This window comes from Grampus griseus (genome assembly GCF_964374135.1).
Source record: "Grampus griseus genome assembly, chromosome: 16".
In the NCBI taxonomy this organism is placed as follows: Eukaryota; Metazoa; Chordata; class Mammalia; order Artiodactyla; family Delphinidae; genus Grampus; species Grampus griseus.
In genome coordinates this window covers 55,287,454-55,306,745 of record NC_139010.1, presented here as the reverse complement: position 1 = coordinate 55,306,745, position 19,292 = coordinate 55,287,454, and the positions used below count along the sequence as shown (strand labels likewise).

Sequence of the window (19,292 nt, the reverse complement as noted above, 5' to 3'; positions counted from 1 at the left end):
ATCTCCTATCTGTCTCTATCCCTAATGACCTTGCCTAGAGAATTGTCTTCCCATTTTACACAGATCTTCAGGAAAACTGAATTCTAACTCTCAAAGTAAACTGTTACCACTGTGTCACTGTCATCTTGATATTTATTTAAAACCATTTGGGGGAGAGGAGTGAGGAGAAACTACACAAAAATGCCATTTTCGTATAACGATCCTTTAAGTGGAAAAGTTTATCCATGACTTTATGCAAATGAGCAGAAAGTCCCAAAGAGACTTTCAGATGGAATTGATTATTCTGCTTTTCCTTGAGCTCAGGAAGGGGACAGCATGACACCTGCTGAAAACAAGGACTATATGTGTTCAGGACAACAGGAAGTAGTGACCAGCCAGAAGCTTGCCCTGACCTGATTATAAATCTGGTTACAGAAGAAAGCAGCTGGAAAGCAATTTGCATGTCCAATAGGTTTCACTATTAAAGTTTACACAACGTGGAGTGATCGGCCAAGCCGGCTGGCTATCCAGATCACATGACTATGTAGAAACACGAAACTTGACTACATGCTCAAGCAAGTTTTACTTCTTCCTTGTGCAGGGGTGTCTGCCAGCAGCCTGCAGTCTCAGAAATCAGACTCAAGTGACTAGGACTCTTGAGATCAAAGGCTTACCATGCTACTCCCCAGGACAGCCAGGGACTGCTGACGTGACCACTGGACAGTGATCTGTGGTTCGTATAGTTACCAAAAATAATGGATAAGCTTAATAAAATAACTGTCCCCGCCAGTCAGAAGTTGAGGTAAGATTTTCGCCATCCAATACTTTTCCTTCTTCTTCTCCTTTTTTTTTTTTTCAATGATCTTACTGCATCTCAGAAATACTGAAATCCTGGAATACTTTGCTAGCTGTAAGGCAGTGGGGTGTCAATTGCTACAGGGAAAGGGACTTGCATTTTTAAAGAAATGTGTAGGAACAGGTGAGCTTACTCTAGCTGGCTTTGCCAGTGATGGATTGAAGTGTAAAGCTTTGAAGAGAAAAGAAAAAAGAAAAGCCAAAGGCTTAGACTCTACCAATGGTCAGCTTGGAGAGTCTGAACACAGCAAGCTTTTCTAAAAAGAGTTTGGTCTAATCTGAGTACTCAAATATTTCATTGTGGATTACTATTTAATGTTAAAGATTGTTGTAATAATTTGTATCCGTTGTCGTTTTACTGTCTCATTTATTTTGTGGTGGTATGTCACAAGTGTTTTGGGGAGATTAGATCTGTTTTTCCAGTGTCTCCATGTCAGTGTAACAATTATCTATAAAAAGCCACTTAGAAAGAATAAATAAACCAGAAGTGTCCCAAGGGGAAAGAATCAAGAAACTCTTCTGACTTATAGAAGAAAAGACTTCCCAAATTTTTATTTTGAAGATTTTCTTTTTGTCTCTTTGTGACAACATCATGGCTTTTTGAGACTGGAACTTTTAAGTGTTCAATGAGTGTTTTATATTTCAGCTACCACTTGAACTTCAGTTTTTCACAGGGTGATGTGACACGTGTAGCAAGGAAGTTATCAGAAATGATAAGGAGCTAGAGAATCAGAGCTTTTGAGACAGAATTTAAGAGAAATCAGTCTGAGAATGACAGAGGGACAGCCCTTCCCAGTTAGAATATGGGTCATAGACCTGGTAGGCACTTGGTAAATGATAGTTTGAAACGAACTGCTGGTCTGGAATCAAGAGGCAGCATGGCCGCGGTCAGCCCTTTCAAGGGTGTGTTGATAAGGAGACAAAAAGCTTCCTCAGTCTTGCCCTTGGTCTCACGTTGCTACACCGTCATGGGAGGTGGGTAGGTAAAACAGTGCAAGTAGTAAGTGACTCAGTGAGTATAAGAAGTGAATTGGAGTAGCTGGAGAGGTTTGAACAGAGAAGACGCTTCAAGTGCTGAGCTTTGTCAAAGTAAATGAACAAACAAAATCAAATGAAAACGAACATGTAGATGTTGAGAACGGAGTCGTGGTTACCAGAAGTGAAGAGACAGGGGGCGGAGGGTGAAATGGGTAAAGGAGGTCAAGTGTATGGTGATGGATGAAAACTAGATTTTTGGTGGTGAGCACACTATGGTACATACAGAGGTAGAAATATAATGTTGTAAAAGTGAAATGTACATAATGTTATAAACCAATGTTACCTCAATAAAAATAAATAAATAAAGAGCTAGGCTTTGAGAGGCAGGTAAGATAAAAGAAGTTGGAGAATTGGAGGGAAAGCCTGATGTGCTGGGAGGGAGGAAAGACGGAAGCTGACGCTGGGAGCTGGACTTGACTAGGTCCATTTGTAGGATGATGAGGAGAGTCTTCTGCCCAACAGAGGCTGTAGAATAGGCCTGTGGGACCAGAAAGTCCTCAAAAGGTTAGATGCGTAGGGTGGGGCCAGATCACAAAGGGCAGAGAGGGCTCTAACCACGGAGGGCTGGAGAACGGTTTATACAGTGACAGATGTCATGCCAGTGGGCTTAAGGGAGGTTGGCGGGATGGACTGGAGGGGGCGGAACCTGGAGGCAGGGATGCTCAGTTAGAGGGGCGGTTAAGTAACCCAAGCCTCTAGTGCTGCAGGCCTGGACTTGGGGCAGAGCAGTGAAAAGGGAGAGCGAAGGAAAGACATGCCAAAGAAACTAACAAGGCATGGATATTAAGATTTCTCCCAAATGAGCAAGAGGGTTTAGAAGGTCCTTTTCAGAGATATTCCATAACCTAGGCCTATACTAAGTCTTAGAACCTCTTTCAGGATATCCAGATGGGGATTTAAATAAAGAGAGGCAACAGAACCTAAATCACTTTATGATCCTTCCCTCGGGGACAAAGTTCAGCTTTGTCACAGAGCAGTCGATAGACAACATACAACACTAGATTAGAGGGTAGAAAACCAAAACCGTATTGTGGATAATCATATACTACCTTCATCTGCTCAGGCAAAAGTAACTTTTTTTTTTCTACTTGGTTACTGAGTTGTTTTTACAGAATTGGCCTGTTTTAATAAAATGTGCACTGTCGATGTGAAACGTTTCAAAGAAATGAAATTGTAAACACAGTGAACTTGAAGCACCATTTTAAATCTTTTCTGTAATTAGATGGGATGGTGAGGAATAGGTCAATGAATACTTGATCCCTGTGGTTTGTATCCTCTGTCCTGACAGGTTATCACCAATTCAGAATGTTGCCAGCTGTGTAATTATTTGGCATCAGATGACAGTATAAGTGAAGAGCTGTGTTCATACTCTTAGGTTTATCAAAGTTTATATGATAATTTGCTTAAATTCTTAGCCAGAAAAAACAGAGAGATAGTGAGTGTCCATCAAGGGGGAGTAAAAGGGATGACCCTGATCTAGGGGGTGTATTCCCAGGGCTGGAAAGAGACTAGAGGCAGAAGGAGTGACCAGGAGGGAGGGAAAGTAGAGTCAGCTAAGAAAAAGAGAGCAGGCATGATTGGGAAAAAAAAAAAAAAAAAGATTCTCAACATGAAGGAGAAAGAGAAGGTTCCAGATGGACCTTCCCAGATGGACAGCTGGGGATGAGTAGTCAGCCTGAGAGTTTCTACTGCAGAGGAATTGAGAAAGGCGAAGTGGTTAAGTTGCATGTGACCACAGAAATGTGTGAGCACAGATTCTTGCTTTTTTTCTCCCTTTGGGGCACTACATGAAGTTGGTTTCTCTGTTAATGGGAATTCAAAAACTCTCAGGATCTTTTAGTTGATTCTTAGCCATGATTTTCCCTGGATTTTATAAGGTAATGATATCATCAGAAACTCAGCTCAGACCTGGGGTCTCAATCCTTCCACAGTAAGTATTCCTATTCATAAAAATATTACACTCCTAGGTAAACGTTTCAACATTTACAGTCCTGAATCACAATGACTATATTCCTTTCAAGTTAGTGAAACTAGTTTGTAAGGGAAATTTTACGTTTTTATATTTTTAATAACCTCCCAGATGACTCATCGTCTGTGCGTGTGTATTTTTCTTTGTAGCTCCCATAAACACATACTCACTTATTTTTACAAATGGAAAAAGTCTTTGACACAGGTGTGGTCAAGCCAAGTCTCCCTAATCCTTATATTATTGGTTGAAGAGTATGGTATTTTTCAGTCAAACTAACATATGTGTGAGTTTAGGAAAGTTTACTTAAATTCCCTGGTCCCGGCTACTTCAGCTGAAAAGATAGAGATAATAACAGCACTGATCCCACAGGGCTGTTGTAAGGATTACAGTGATCCTGGTACATAGTAATTATTGGATTGAAAAATGGTGGTTATTTAATATCTTATTGTTATTCTTATTAATTCTATAGGTGTGCAATTGATTTTCCGAACAGAAACATAGTACTTTATGTTGATCCTTGATAAATTTCATGTCAGTTTCAGTTCTTCTTTTTAGCTATTTTGTCTATTTTACCTGTTGCTTCTGACATCTGTGGCATTTAGCTTTGCATGGGCTGTGACGTGACAAACGTCCCTTCTCTGCCCTAATCTAAGTGGCTAATAAACTGTTGAGCATGACAGAGCCCTGCCATGGGTGTCTGGGTCTCACGGCTAGGGCTCTCATTTGGAGATCCTATTTGACAGATCTTGGGACATGATTTTTCTTCTCAGGTCTTGGAATCCTCAATTGGCATTCCCAGTTACTTGACTTTTCAAGTTCAATTCTTCAGAAACAGAGTTATCTTCTTTTCACCTTTCTGCCACTAGATCTCTCTCTGGTCCTCCCTGTTTCTGTCAATGGTGTCATCATCAACTCTAAGCCTGATGCATCCTTTCCTCTGTACCTCCACTCACCTAACACAACCTCTAGTCTTTCTTTCATGATGCTTCCATATATGCCCTTTTCTTTCCTTTTCTACCACACCATCCTGGTTAGGTCCTCATCACCCTGTGTCTCCCAGCTACAAAATGAGGAGTTTGGATCTGACAATTCTCAAAGTCCCTCTCAGCTCTGATGCTGTGTGATCCTTTAGCCGTGAAGACCATGCTTGAAATGTTACATCCTCTAAGGCTACCATTTCATCCCATGACCCTCAGGAAATATTTCCTGATGGAATTATCAACTTGTTTGAGATAGTTTTCAAAATATTTTCAAACTCTTTTCTTACAAAGTTTTTGAAAACTGCCCAACTCAGAACACTGGGAACAGAGGATTAATCTAGACAGCATCCAGATGCATCATCTAGAAGGTAGCTATGATGTATTTAGAAGGACAAAGCAATTGGTACCCAAAAGGTCAGGATTCCGATTGCCAATTACGAGCTATGGGTCCTGATGAAATCACTCAACTTCTCTAAGCCTCAGTTTCCTCAACTGTCAAATAAAACTAGAGATGCCTTCCTCACAGGCTTGTTGTGAAGACATGGGCTAAAGTGCCCAGAATATTTGTCACATGGTCAGTATAACAAGTAAATAAAAAGTAAATACAACAATCAGTACTTTAACCCACCCTTCATGAGTGACCATCTGTTCTCTCTCTTCCTACTCACGGTAGAAGATCCAACCCCCTTTAACTGGAGGGCAAGCAGAGCAGGAAGCTGCCCAGGGGCTCACAGTGGGTGGATAGAGCACATCCTGAATACAAGTGTATCTCGGGCATCTCTCTTCTCATTCTTTTATAAGTTTAGATCAGAGGCCAGTGCTGAGGTGGGAGGGCAAGAGGAGGCACAGCATCTAATGGTAGAGATAAGATAGACTTCCCAGGAAGTATGGTTTCCTATTCTCCTCACACTGCCTACCTGCCTTATGTCAGCTGAGAACCTGCACAACCAGGCTATATTGTGTTGTACCAATGGATGCAATTCTCAGACAAGGTCTCTGTCTTCTCATGGGCAAGCTACATGAGAGCCACTTTAGACATTTGCTTGGTGTTTGTGGATTTCAGGATCATCACCTAGGAAAACTCAAGGCACTCTTTCTCATCCACTCTGGGCATGGGTCTGCCAGGAAAATGCTAAACCAGAGTCCACATATTCAAGGCACCCTCTCTTCTGGATCCAATAATCACCTGAACAATATGTGCTGTGGCTGAACAATTCCTCCCTCTTCGTGCAACCTGTCCCCAAAGTGGCTATGATGCAATTAATTCGGTTTCCAAGAACTGAACCACAATTACACTCTAGCCCTGCCTCTTACATCACTGGACGGGAGGAGATTGGGCTGGTACCAGATGCCTTAAGCACACATTTACAATCTCTCGGTTTTCCCCCACAGATGATTAACCTCATCTGTTCTGTGGAGAATTTACTTATTTGGTGCCTTTTCAAAGAGGATCTTACTATTGCCCTCATGCAATGACATGAAGGAATCTAGGCTTGTTAAAGAAAACATGAATAAGAAAAAAAAGAAATTAAATAATAGCTTGTTGTAGAGATATTGAAACACTGGATGGCTTTCTTTGGCTTTTTAATAAACCCCATAGAAGTTATCTCCTTCTGCCCTCCCCCAAAACATAGCTGCATCATTTAGATCAGTGGTTCTCCACCAGGGACAATTTTGCCCTCCAGGGGACATTTGACTATCCCACTTGGGGAGGGGGTGCTGCTCGCACCTCGTAGGTAGATGCCGGGGTGCTGCTAAACACCCTGAACTGTGCAGAGCAATCCTTACAGCAAAGTATTATCTGGCCCAAAATGTCAATAGTGCTGCATCTGGGAAACTCTGATCGAGACCAAGTGGAATGAATTCTGTGTAGAGCAGGAAGCACAGATTCACTTGCATGTGCTTATAGTGACAGTATGTATTCATAATACATATCTTTGCAATTGATGTGGCCTCTGCTTGCTGGACTTATTTTCCTCTGTCTGGGATGATTTGGGTCAGGGGTTGCCAAGGGGAAAGTTCAGAAGTGCTTGAGCCTATATTTCAATGAGTTGTTTTTGAAAAAAAGAATTTTTAGTGTCAAACAAAACTAGATTCCAGGAACTCCATGCACCACTGAAGCATAAGTTGTTCTCTCCTGGATAGAGAAGTGAGAGCAGGAAAAGATTTCCAGACATCATGTCGCCTTAGAATAGTATGTTTCTACCTCTCTAAGTAGACTGGGCAACTTGAGTGGACACCACTAGAGTTAGGATAAAAAGTCAGTCAGACTCCGATTCTGTAGGTTAGTGGTCACAGGGGCTGCCGCTGCCTCCCCATCAGACACATTGTGTCTCTTACTTTGTGATTTGGATCCATCAGGTCCCCTTAAATCTCACTGACCTGGAACCATTCTGCTTCTTTAAGGTGACCCTGCACCTCTCTATTTGCTCCCTTAGGTGTTGATGTCTAAGCTCTCAGAAACAGCTTTAGTTTTCTCATTCCACGTACCTGCTCAGCTTCCTAAGCCTCCAGGGACCAAGCACACAATTAGAGGTTAAGAGGATGGCACACCTGTGGCTCCAGAAATGGGCCCCCCCTGCAGATTGGGTGGAATTCCAGCCCCATCCAAGTCCTGCCTCCAGATCCAGGGAGCCGTGAACCCTGAAGCGTGCTCCAGCTAACTGTCCGCTAGGTCCCACTGACCTCAAGGACCCCCAGCACATTGTAGCGAAGCAGCTTTTGTGCCGGGCTCTGATGTTGGAGCACAGGTCCCCTGGTCTGCGGTGGAAACCCTCCCTCAGAGAAGCACACCTCCTGCTGTGGGCTGAGCCTCTCGCTGGCTCATGTGCTCCCATTCCCAGTTCTGCATCCCTCAGTGGGCAAGCTTGTCTTCCTTCCCACGCCTGTACCTCGCTCCACAGCTGAGGACTGTCTGCTCCCAACAACTCCTCCCTCCAGCTCCTCGTTGTTTGACCCGCCTTCTCCTACCTGTCCCGTCTCACCTCCCTTCCGAAAGGTCATTCATCAGCAGCTATATCTGCAGGCTGATTTTCCACTCAGGTGTTTTCACAACCCTTTTACAGCATCATGGTCTAGGCCCCCAAACAGGCCGTAGTCCCTCAGTCCAGCATGGCTTGTTTCAATGCTCATTTCCACAGCAAGGCATGGAAGCCAGCTTAAGGGATGTATTGCATGTCCTTGATGGGCGGTGCTTCCCTGTTGGCCACTTTCCCGAAAAAGGAGCTCGTTATCCCAGGGGCGTCTCTGCCTCCCAGCAGGCTAGCTGGGGGCCCCAGATCTCCTCCAGGTTTCAACACTCCCCACAGTGTAGGGAATACACAGCAGAGGCCACCAAGTTTCCTGGGCCTGTGCTGTGCAGTCTCACAGGGCCCCATGCTTGGTTTAATGTCTGCTGTTGCAGTCTTAAGATTCTCAATAATTTTCAACTAGTAGCCCTGCATTTTCATTTTACACTGAGCCCCAGAAATTAGGTAGCCAGTGCTGGCCACAAGTTCCGTGAGCCCCTCGGCTGAGCCAGCTCTCCCTGCAGTGTGTCAGGACGCAAACATCAGTGGAGAAGCCTCCTCCTTTCCTCTCCCCAGCCCCCAAATCAGAAAGGTTTACAGGGCAAGTGAGAGGGAGCGGCCATCTCTCTAGTCCCTCAGGTAAGAGGCCCAGAGAGGTGAAGTCACTTATCCAAGCTCACACCAGAAAGGCCTAGTCTAGAACTACACCTCCATGTTTGCCTAGGAGGAGGGAGGAACAGCAGGCCACGCCTTCCTTTTTTTTTTCCTGTGTTATTTACTGGCCAGTAAAACGTTCTAGCTTAGTCTGTGTTCTGTATTTTTCCGAGACTTTTTTTTTTGTTTAACTAAAAAGCAGCTAATTTACTAGTCAGAAACCCCAGTGAGGCCCTACAGAATATTACTGTCAGTATTTCATGCTATTATATGTTTCCAGGTCCAAACTTGAATTTCACACTGACTCAGTCATGTTTGGTACCCTACTGAGACTATATATTTTTCAAGGAATGCTCCCACAATTGTTCATGGAATCTGAGAGTGAATTATAATTAAAAAGAGCAGAGTTGGTCTTATGTGTAGACTAAGCATACAGGACCATGTTGTATAATTTAAGAAGGGCCCCAGAAAGGTGTTTTTTGCTGAACTTTGGAATCAGGCAGACCTAGGTTTGAATGCTTGCTCTGTACTCCCTTGTTCTTGGTCTTTGAGAAGGTTACTTAATCCTTTTTAGCCTCAGCTTTTCACCTGGAAAATGGGAATAATAATATATAATATAATAAGGGTGTTGTAACAGTAAACATATTAAATAGAGAGTAAAAGTTCAGTCAATGTCCCCTCTGCACAAGTCCCTCCTGGCCTGGGCTCTCCTGTTGCCCCAGTTGTGTCATTAGAGAGACATCCTCCTGGGATAAGGCGTGTCTCAGAGTCCTGGTCCAAACTTAAACATCACTATGTGTAATAGGTTAAGGCATTAAGCCTTAGCCGTCACTAACACCCAAGTGGGAGTCTAACAGCTCAGACCGTGGGGACAGAGAGCTGTGCTCTTCTGTCTCCAGCACAGAGGTGGCTCAGTCTATGGTTGTTAGTTGAAAGAAGGGGACATTGTTCAGGAAAGTGGTGATAAGAAGGAGGGGAAGGTCAGAGGAGGGAGACCACACCTAAGTAAAGGGAGTTCCCAGCGGGGAGGCTGTGACTGAGGTTGTTTGGACCAGAGGATTAGAGAGTTGAGCTCAAAGGTAGAAAGAAATGCCCTCCCCCATTGACTATGTTGTTGCTGTTTACTTTACAACTTCACTTGGTTCAAAGTGCAAAAACTGCAGGATGAAGAGTACCTTTTAAGCATGTTTGACATATTAATGACCATACCTAATCCTGGACAGGAAGGAAACAGTCATTTTAGTGCAAATAACTACAGTAGAATCAAATACAAACATGAGAAATATACTTTCAAAAAGGAGCATGGCAAATGCAATACCACATCACTGGAAAACTGGGCCCTCTACATACATGTAACTATTTTGCCTTTTGAATTGTCTTTACAGCCTGTTCAGGGTCAAAATCTGCTTTTTACAACTGAAAACCTTTTGATTTCATGTCATCACCACATTTACAGATTATTTCAGTTGCCCAACCAATCCCAGAGGACTGGTCAGATTCACCTGATGAATGCTGAAAACAACTCCTAACATGACTAAAACAAAAGTTATTCATGTGCCTCAAAAGTAAATTGGAAAAAAAAATCCGCTTTAAAATTGTTAATGACTACTTGGGGTGAGGAACTGTTCTGCAACTAGTTAGTGGTGGTGATTGCACAGCACTGTGAAGTTACTAAATGCCACTGAATTGAACACTTTGAAGTGGTGGAATGATGAATTTTTGATAATGAAATTATTTTCCATATTTACCATAAAATATTATGAGGATCCATGATCATATTTTTGTTCGACCAATTAGATACTGTATCAAAGCTGTTTTTTTTAAAAAAAAAATGTATTAACTGGGGAATTCCCTGGCAGTCCAGTGTTTAGGACTCAGGGCTTTCTCTATCGTACGCCTGGGTTAGATCCCTGGTTGGAGAACTAAGATCTCGCGAGCCGCGCGGTGCGCCCAAAAAAATAAAAAATGTATTATCGATAAATGTTTCTGGATGGTAAACATTTAAGAATGTCAATGCTTCCTTCCACTTCAATCCCCACACGTGATATTCCCCAATATCTTTTTTTCACTAAGATCCCAAAGAAATGAGCTTCAGTCAAATTTTTTCAATGTATCGGCAATACCATTCTGCAAAATCTCTCTTTACTCCCTGAAAATATCTTTGCTTTTAGCTATAGAAATGAATGCCCAGACAAGTGGGTGTACCATGTAGACACAGCCAAGGCTCATGTTTTTTCTACATTGAGGCTAATTTTTTAAAGAACACGCTCAAATTCTTAAAACATATTCCTTTTCTAGAATTACATAGGATTATATTTTCAGAATTTTATGAAAATGATTAGAGTTACTTATTTATCCTTGAGTCTTACAAATTTGAGAATCATCAGTTTCACACAATAATTTTCATGCTGTTAGAGGAAAAACTGTAAACATCACAAAATTCCTGCTACCAGCAACTAGTTAGAACAAGAAGCAAATCAGAGCCCAGGGACTTCCCTGGTGGCGCAGTGGATAAGAATCCACCTGCCAATACAGGGTACATGGGTTCGAGCCCTGGTCCGGGAAGATCCCACATGTCGTGGAGCAACTAAGCCCGTGCACCACAACTACTGAGCCTGCGCTCTAGAGCCCATAAGCGACAACAACTACTGAGCCTGCGCACCACAACTACTGAAGCCCGCACACCTAGAGCCTGTGCTCCGCAACAAAAGAAGCCACCGCAATGAGAAACCCACACACCGCAGTGAAGAGTAGGCCCCGCTCTCAGCAACTAGAGAAAGCCCGTGCGCAGCAACAAAGACCCAAAGCAGCCAAAAATAAATAAATTTATATTAAAAAAAATAGGTTTAAAAAAAAAAAATCAGAGCCCAGTACAGGATTAAGTAACAGGACCTCTGGGGGTTCTTCCAAACCCATGAGTCTCCCTTAACGTTTTTGCTTTTCACAACCTGCTTTCACATGTTTTAGGAAGAAGCTTCCCTCTATCCCAGTCCCTCCCTGCTGTGTGGGTGAGTGAGAGCAAGCACCAGCAAGAGGAAGGAAAGTGCTGCATCCCTACAGACCCCTAAAATCTGGGAGGGGGGGAGCCTGACAATTTCTGCTGTCACATCAAGGGGCAAATCTTCTAAGAACTTTTTACAGCTAGTATAACCTAGTTTCCTGTCATCTCATCAGCGTCAGAGCGGTGTGGCCCAAGCCTCACTGCCTCTGATAGGGTTGAGTGTGCCAGGAGTTTTTTGGAAAGGAATCAGGGTATTAGTAGGATCATCCTTGGTCCTGGTTATGCCAAGTCAGCCCAATTTCGGTCTGCTTATAACCGAGATCAGCAATCTAGATATGCCAGAGACTACCACAAAATATTTGCAGATCTCAGTGGGAAAAAAAAGAAGGAAATGGTGGAGCGTCTGCAGAAACTTGAAAATTACTTTCTCTGGTTAATAGGTGGTTAGTAAGACAACCCAGGCTGCGAGATGCTCACGTGCGATGTGCACACATGCACCTACTCCAGGACTCTTAGGTGGCCTTTCTGACTAGGGTGATAAGAAGGGCACACAGGGATAGCTACCCAGGTCTCCTTGCAGCTGAGCTCAGCCACTCTGCTTGTAAGCCTGTTCCGGACCCAGAGAGCCCCTGCCACATTCCTTCCTGCCGCCTGTGTGCCCTGCCCTCTCTTTCCGCCTTTTCCTGCCATCTGTCCCTTCCTCTTTTTTCTCTGCCCCTCCCTAAAGACTGAAACAGGCCCCTAAGAGACCACGCAACCGTCTAGCAACAAGTCTGACCTTGGGGACTAGTGGCAGGGCAGTGGGGGCACATGTGTTCCCGGTAAAACCCACTTGGCTGGTAGAGGGATTGGATGCCTTCTCCAGGGACGGAGAGAAAGGTGCCCAAAGAGGCCCGTGGTGAAGCTGGTCATCCACCCTGGTGAGGGGCCCAGGCTGAGACAAGTCAGCACATGTCATCCAGGGGTGATGAGAGCACGGGTTCTGGAGTCAGACGGCCCGATTTTGAATTCCAGCTCTGTTGTTTATTACATGTAGGACCTGGGGCAGATTACTTCTCTGGGCAAATATTTTCTCACTATAAAAATTAGGATAATCACAACAATGTGAATATACAATGCGTATGTGAATACACTACTGACTGTACACTTAACATTGGTTACGATCATAAATTTAAGGTTGTGTGGTTAGTTTTTGATCACACTTTTTAAAATGGGGATAATAATAAGACCTACCTCACACGGTTGTGAGGGTTAAATGAGATAAGCACGCGAAGTACCTGGCACATAACACATGCTCAGTGAGCGCTGGCGTTCACTGTTGTCGCCATTGATTATCCAACTGACCACTAGCCTGGCTCACTGGGCTTGGACTGTAACCATGGCTCTGGGCTATGGTATGAGAAGTTGGAAGGCACATCCCTGCCATGGAAAAGCTGCTCCTCTAGAAGGAGACTCAGACCATGTGTGGAAAGGGAAGGAGCAGGGTGTGAGGGAAAGAGCTGGGGGAATCCTCAATAATTGATCTTGGTGCAATGGGAAAATGTCTCTGGAATTTAGTGTCCTCCCTTCCAGTAGGAGGCTGACCCAGGATATTCCTAAAGTCTCTCTCACCATCAAACTTCTGTGACTACCTTGATAACAGGCAAAACTAGGAGTTGGGATTTCAGAGCTGCGTGGTCTGAGACCAGCCCGGTGACCTACTGGGCCTTGTATCTGCATCTGTGAATGGGGCTGGGGGAGCTACCTCACTCTTGGGAGGCTTCTCAGGTTATCACAGGATGGAAAGGACTTGCCAAAACTTCTGTCCCAGCTTCACCGTGGACTCGCTCTCCAGAAGGAAGCAGCTTTGGTTGCTGAATTTGCAAATCTAAATATAACACCAATAATACCACAGAAAGGCTGGCCTGGAGGAAATGGGGCATGAGGAAGCCAGGCCAGGGCTAGAAGAGGCTGTGGAAAGGACGGAGGAGGGAAGCTGGTGATAGGACAAGGTCTGCTGCATGCAAAAAACAGAATACTCACTAAAAAGTGGCATTCTGTTTCAAAATGACGGTCGGTAGCCAGACTTCAGTTTTGAGATGGAAGGAAGATATTTTGTGTGAATCAGAGAATTCCTACCCCCCACCCATCTGCCTCTCTCTGTCCTCTGGTCTGATATAAGTCATAGGCTTCTGTCATGTGATATGGTGGCAGAAGGGACCTTCCTCCTGCATTACCAGACACAGAGTTTGTGTTCAGGGTAGCTCTGGATCCACACATGCCCTACTCAGTCTGCACTCACTGAATATTTGTGGAGTAAATAAGTCAAATACATGTCTTACATAAAACAAATAATAATATTAAACTTTAAGGAGGAGGCCCCCCAAGTCAGTAAATCAAGAAATAATATTTTCATGTAATATTTTAAAAATCAAAATTAATGCAAAAAATTCCATGATGAACAAAATATTGACATTTTAAATGAAGACAGGACCAGGGCTACTGACACGGCGCTGTGTTCCAGCACAGTCCTCTGTGAGAACTGTTGGCCTTGCGGCCATCAATTCTCTCTTCTGCCCAGCTGAGGCCCTGAAGGCCACTCCTAGTGTTACTCCACTATTTTGGGGATCCCACTGCTGTGGGCTTGGGCCAGGGCCCAGCAGAGTTGCCTTCCTACTGGTCTCTGAGCCACCAGTGTCACCATGCCTAGGCCCTCCTCCATTCTTCCACCCTAATCATGACACTCCTCTGAGTAAAGGTTTCCAAAGGCTTCCTGTTGCCCATAAACCCCATCTCCTTGGCCTGACTAACAAGGTCCTTGACTCCCTGTATCCCCCCAACCCAGCCTCAGCTTTGACGGCACCTTCCCCCCCATACCCCCAATTCCTGGCACTCTCAGCTTCTCACTAGACCCCAAACATCTCAGACAATTTCCTCTGAGCCTTTGTAGTTGCTGTTCCCACTACCTAGCTGCTGTTCCTCACTCTTCTGCCTGGTGAATTTTTATTTTCCCATCAAGATCCAGCTCTCAGGTCCCTTCATCTTAAAACCTCAAAGCAGTCACTCCCTTTTTAGGATTCTTACAGCTCTCTGATCTTCCTTGTTCCCAGCAAAGAATTATGAGTAGTTTTCACTTGTTATCTGTCTGTATCACATGAATTTTAAAAAATTAGCTGTATTACTTTCATAAACTGAACAAAAAAACTATTTTCAGTTTAGGACAAAAAAACAGTTTAAGATATAAAATACAAAAAATGTCATGTGAACCAAATCATAATTCAAAAATTGCTATAGCACTGGAGATTAAATGACTAAGTACTATGTGAGTGCTATGAATTCAGGATATATAGAAATATAATTTAGAGCTGTGAAAGACTTGAATGTCCGTGTAATCCAGCCTTCTCATTTTACAGGAGAAAATGAAGCATTAAGTGTGACAAGAATTGCTCAGATTTGCACAGCCAGGAAGCTTCAGAGATTAGAGTAGAATCTGCATCTCTAGACTCTCAATCCAGTGCTCTTTCCTTAAGTGGCCTCCCTTCCTGTGCCTTTCCTGTGTACAGATCAAGAAATGATCTGTAAGGGGAAAGGGATGACTTGAGCTGGGCTGTAGGCTGGTGGGATGGAATGGGAACAATTGTGTGTTCATAACAGTGGGTTAATTATGTCTAAAATGTTTGGTGTCCAAATTTTGAAGGCCTTTGAATGCCAAGCTAATGAGTTTTTACCTTATCCTGCAAGCAACAGGGAGACATCGAAGAACTATTCATGAGTGGAATGACATGATAAAAGCAATTTAAGAAAATGAACATGGGGAAGGGGAGAGACTGAAGGTAGGGAGACAAGACGGGGGACCACAGAGGAATGAAGAAAGAAGATGTGGTACATATATACAATGGAATATTACTCAGCCATAAAAAGAATGAAATAGGGCTTCCCTGGTGGCGCAGTGGTTAAGAATCTGCCTGCCAATGCAGGGGACACGTTCAATCTCTGGCCCGGGAAGATTCCACGTGCTGCAGAGCAACTAAGCCCGTGCGCCACAACTACTGCCTGCACTCTAGAGCCTGTGCTCTGCAACAAGAGAAGCCATTGCAATGAGAAGCCCACGCACCGCAATGAAGAGTAGCCCCTGCTTGCCTCAACTAGAGAAAGCCCATGCGCAGCAACAAAGACCCAACACAGCCAAAAATAAAAAACAAATAAATAAATAAATTTATTTAAAAAAAAGAATGAAATAATGCCATTTGCAGCAACATGGATGGACCTAAAGATTGTCATACTGAGTGAAGTAAGTCAGACAGAGAGAGAGAGAAATATTGTATGATATCGCTTATATGAGGAATCTAAAGAAAAATGATACAAATGAACTTATTTACAAAACAGAAACAGACTCATATACTTGGAGAGCGAACTTGTGGTTGCCGAGGGGGAAGCGGGGTGGGGGGAATAGTTAGGGGGTTTGGGATTGACATGTACACACTGCTGTATTTAAAGTGGATGACCAGCACAGGGAACTCTGCTCAATGTTATGTGGCAACCTGAATGGGAGGAGAATTTGAAAAGGAGTGGATACGTGTGTATGTATAACTGAGTCGCTTTGCTGTACACCTGAAACTAGCACAACTTGTTAATCAACTATACTCCAATATAAAATAAAAAGTTAAAAACAAAAGATGAGGGACCACTGGCATAGTCCATCATCCATGAGATCACGATGGCTGTAGCTGAAGGAGTGGACAGGAGGGTACAGAGATGGGTAAGATGCATCTAAAGATGAATTGATGTAACTGGTGAGAGGAGATGAATAGTCAGTGAGAGAGAGAAAAAGTTAAAAAAAAAGAAAAAAAGCTTGGAAATTTCAAGCCTGAAGATCCAAGAACACCAGATTATTTAATTATTTGCTAAATTTAATAACAAAAATAAAATATACCATAAAATGATTAGTAGCATCTTAAAAAAGACATCCAGAGTCAATAATGAGATCATTTAAACTCAAGTAAAAGGGGGAAGTCAGCTAAAGAATCAGCAGACCTAGTGATGAGAGTTACATTTAAAAAAATCCGTTCATAGCGTGAAGTAGTTAAGAGACTGGATGTTCTCTTTGCCTCTCCATATACCAAAGACAATATTAGAGATATTTCTACTCCGATTTGATCTAAGAAACATAGAAGTTGGAGATACCAGGCCAGTTGTGAGGAGAACACAGGTAGATGTCCTAAGAGTACCCAACCAAGCAGGTGTAGCTAATTCACAGGCAGTCACCCTCGCAGTTCCGGGAACGCAGGGTGAGACTGAGTAACTCTCGGCCAAGAGTAACAAAAAGCCAGGCTTGATTCAATAGACACTGGGGTGCTGCAGGCCCTTGAGGAGGGAGCGGCCTGGTGAAAGCTGGGTTTTAGAAACATTAGCTGAATAGGCCCTGACAAAGCTTCAGAGCGTGGATTGGAGAGGTACACGGGCGGAGGCAGCTTCTTCCTGGTGCAAAGGGGCAGCTGTAGGCGTGGATCTTGGCTGCAGGAGAAGGACCAGCCCCGCGCATACTGAAAGGATGAAACTCCAGAACTGGGCTTGAGGTTAAGATGTGGGGGGGAAGAAGGAGGAAGGAGTTGCCTGCTCTTTTTGTTTGTGAAGAGTTGCTTGAATATGAAACCCTCTTTAATCCATTCCGAAATCCAGATTAAATAGGGATTTTCTCAGATTAACATTGCTTTACATTCCACTTTTTCTAGAAAAACAGAGTGAAAAAAAATACACTAAAACCTGTCTTTTCATGGTCCTCTGTGAGTGCAATAAGAAGCTAAAAGGAAAACAAGATATTTTCTGATTTTTTTTCTACCAAACTTTAAAAAAAAGCACTCTTGCAGATGACAGCATATTTTAAATCATGTCCTGTATATAATAAAAATTATTAGAAAGGTTTTTAGTGAAATATGTCTGTTTTTGGACTACTCTTTGCTGATCTGGCCACGTGCAACTGCCCTCCCAGTGCCCCCCACCCCAATCCCAGCCCTAGTGGAGCTCTGCATCCCACCAATCCATCCTTCCATGCCAACCAGCCATGTCAGGCTCGGGAGTGTTCTCAGTTAACCCTCCCTGCCACTACCAAAAAAAAAAAAAAACCCACAGCAACAACAATAATAATAAAACCCAATTCTGGGGTACCTTCCGGCCTGGAGGAGATCTACCCAAGTCCATCTACAATGAACATGTATTGCATACAGCTGCCATTAACAGTCTCACACAAAATAGTTTCACTGCCCTAAAAATCCCATGTTCCCTAAAAATCCTTTCCTCCTTCTGAGCTCCTAACAAACCTCTGATCTTTTTACTGTCTCCGTGGTTTTGCCTTTTCCAGATTCCAGGTGGAATCATACAGTATGTAGTTGTTTCAGATTGGATTCTTTTACTTAGCACACATTACATTTTAAATCAGAAATCATCAGAAATTAAAAATTGTACAGCCTGTGTAACCAGCCACTACTTACCTGTAAGTCCAAAAAAGAAAAGAAAAAAAAAAAAAGAAAAGAAAAATGGTTATCTTTTGCCATTCAAATCATAGTAGCCCTAGCCCACTTTTACAGACTTCCTTCCCCTGGGATTCTGAGTGTCCTGGGGCTGCTTGCACGTCCCACATCTCTACTCTGGCTCTTGCTTGTGTCCAGATCCATTCACCAGTCTCTAGGAGCCATTCTCTGGTGCAGAGGGTATCTTCTAGGTTCCATCTGGATTTCTTGGGCTCCTTCCACCTCTTTCCACCAACCCATCCCTTATTTCCCCACAGTCCTAACAGAGTTAATAAGACTTCACTGAAGTTTGAGGAATAACAGAAGGGAAGTATAACACAAAGAATGACACATATTTGCTACTAGTCAAGGCTTCGCTTAGTGTCCTGGACCCTTCCTCAGGTCCTCCCTGCTTTGCTCCCAGCCAGAGACCACGTCGAGTGCCAGCTCACCTCTGCATCATGAGAATGAATGCTACTAGAGGTCAACTCAACCTGTAGTCCAGGGACCAGCAACCGGGAGGCCCCAGGTAGACAGGAAACATCCCGGTACCAGAGCCCAAGACCTGCCGACCACATCCTCGTTTTCTTCACTGCCGGTTTCTGGACTGGAGTCTTTGCAGGATGAGTGACAGCAAGGACAGCTCATCCCCCACAGATAGGGCTATGGTTGTGTCTTCATCCCAACGCCACCACATTCCGTGTTAGAGCACCATATGAGGAATGGCAAAATCCCAGCCATAGCACTCCGCTCAGAGCAGGTCCAGTTGCTTCTGGACTACTGCACAGTGTCAGGGGCACATCCTTCCTGTAGCCCCTTCATCTCCACTCTGCAGCTTTTACAAACTGTGCCTCAAGAAGAAAGTGTGTGACTATAAGAAACATAAAAATATACAGGCACAAGGTAGTCTAAATTCCCACAGAGAAAAATCAGGTCCCATAAAGAAGTGACAGTCTGGTAAAGAATACGTCCAAATTAGGTTACCAAACTGACCACTCAGCTTCTCTGTCTGAAACTTTGCACGGGGTTAACAAGGATTTTAATTTTCCTCAAGCAGGTATTTGCTTTACTTGACACAACTAAAAGGCCCGCAGTGGGAAAAGGTATGATCCTTCACAGTTGAGCCCAAAGGGTGGGCTTCTGAGCAGTAGAGTCAGCATCACCTGGGAACTTGTTAGAAATGCAAATTCTCCAGCCCCACCTAGAAGTACCCAATCAGAAACTCCGGGGGTGGAGTGAAACTCTGGGTTTCAAAGGGCCTCCAGGTGATTCCGGTGCAGTTTGGTGTGAGGACCACGGGTCTATCAGATTCTAAAGTAAGCT

At 43.8% G+C, this 19,292-nt stretch overlaps 1 protein-coding gene across 1 annotated transcript in view; it reads left to right on the top strand.

The window, feature by feature from the left end:
- The first annotated feature begins 585 nt into the window (after nucleotides 1–585).
- The window catches only part of BLNK (B cell linker), a 75,026-nt gene continuing 56,319 nt past the window's right edge, over nucleotides 586–19,292 (top strand). Inside the window, exon 1 of the mRNA XM_082673804.1 lies at nucleotides 586–781. Coding sequence (XP_082529930.1) covers nucleotides 735–781 — 47 coding nt within the window. The 5' untranslated portion in view covers nucleotides 586–734. The remainder of the gene's footprint in view (nucleotides 782–19,292) is intronic.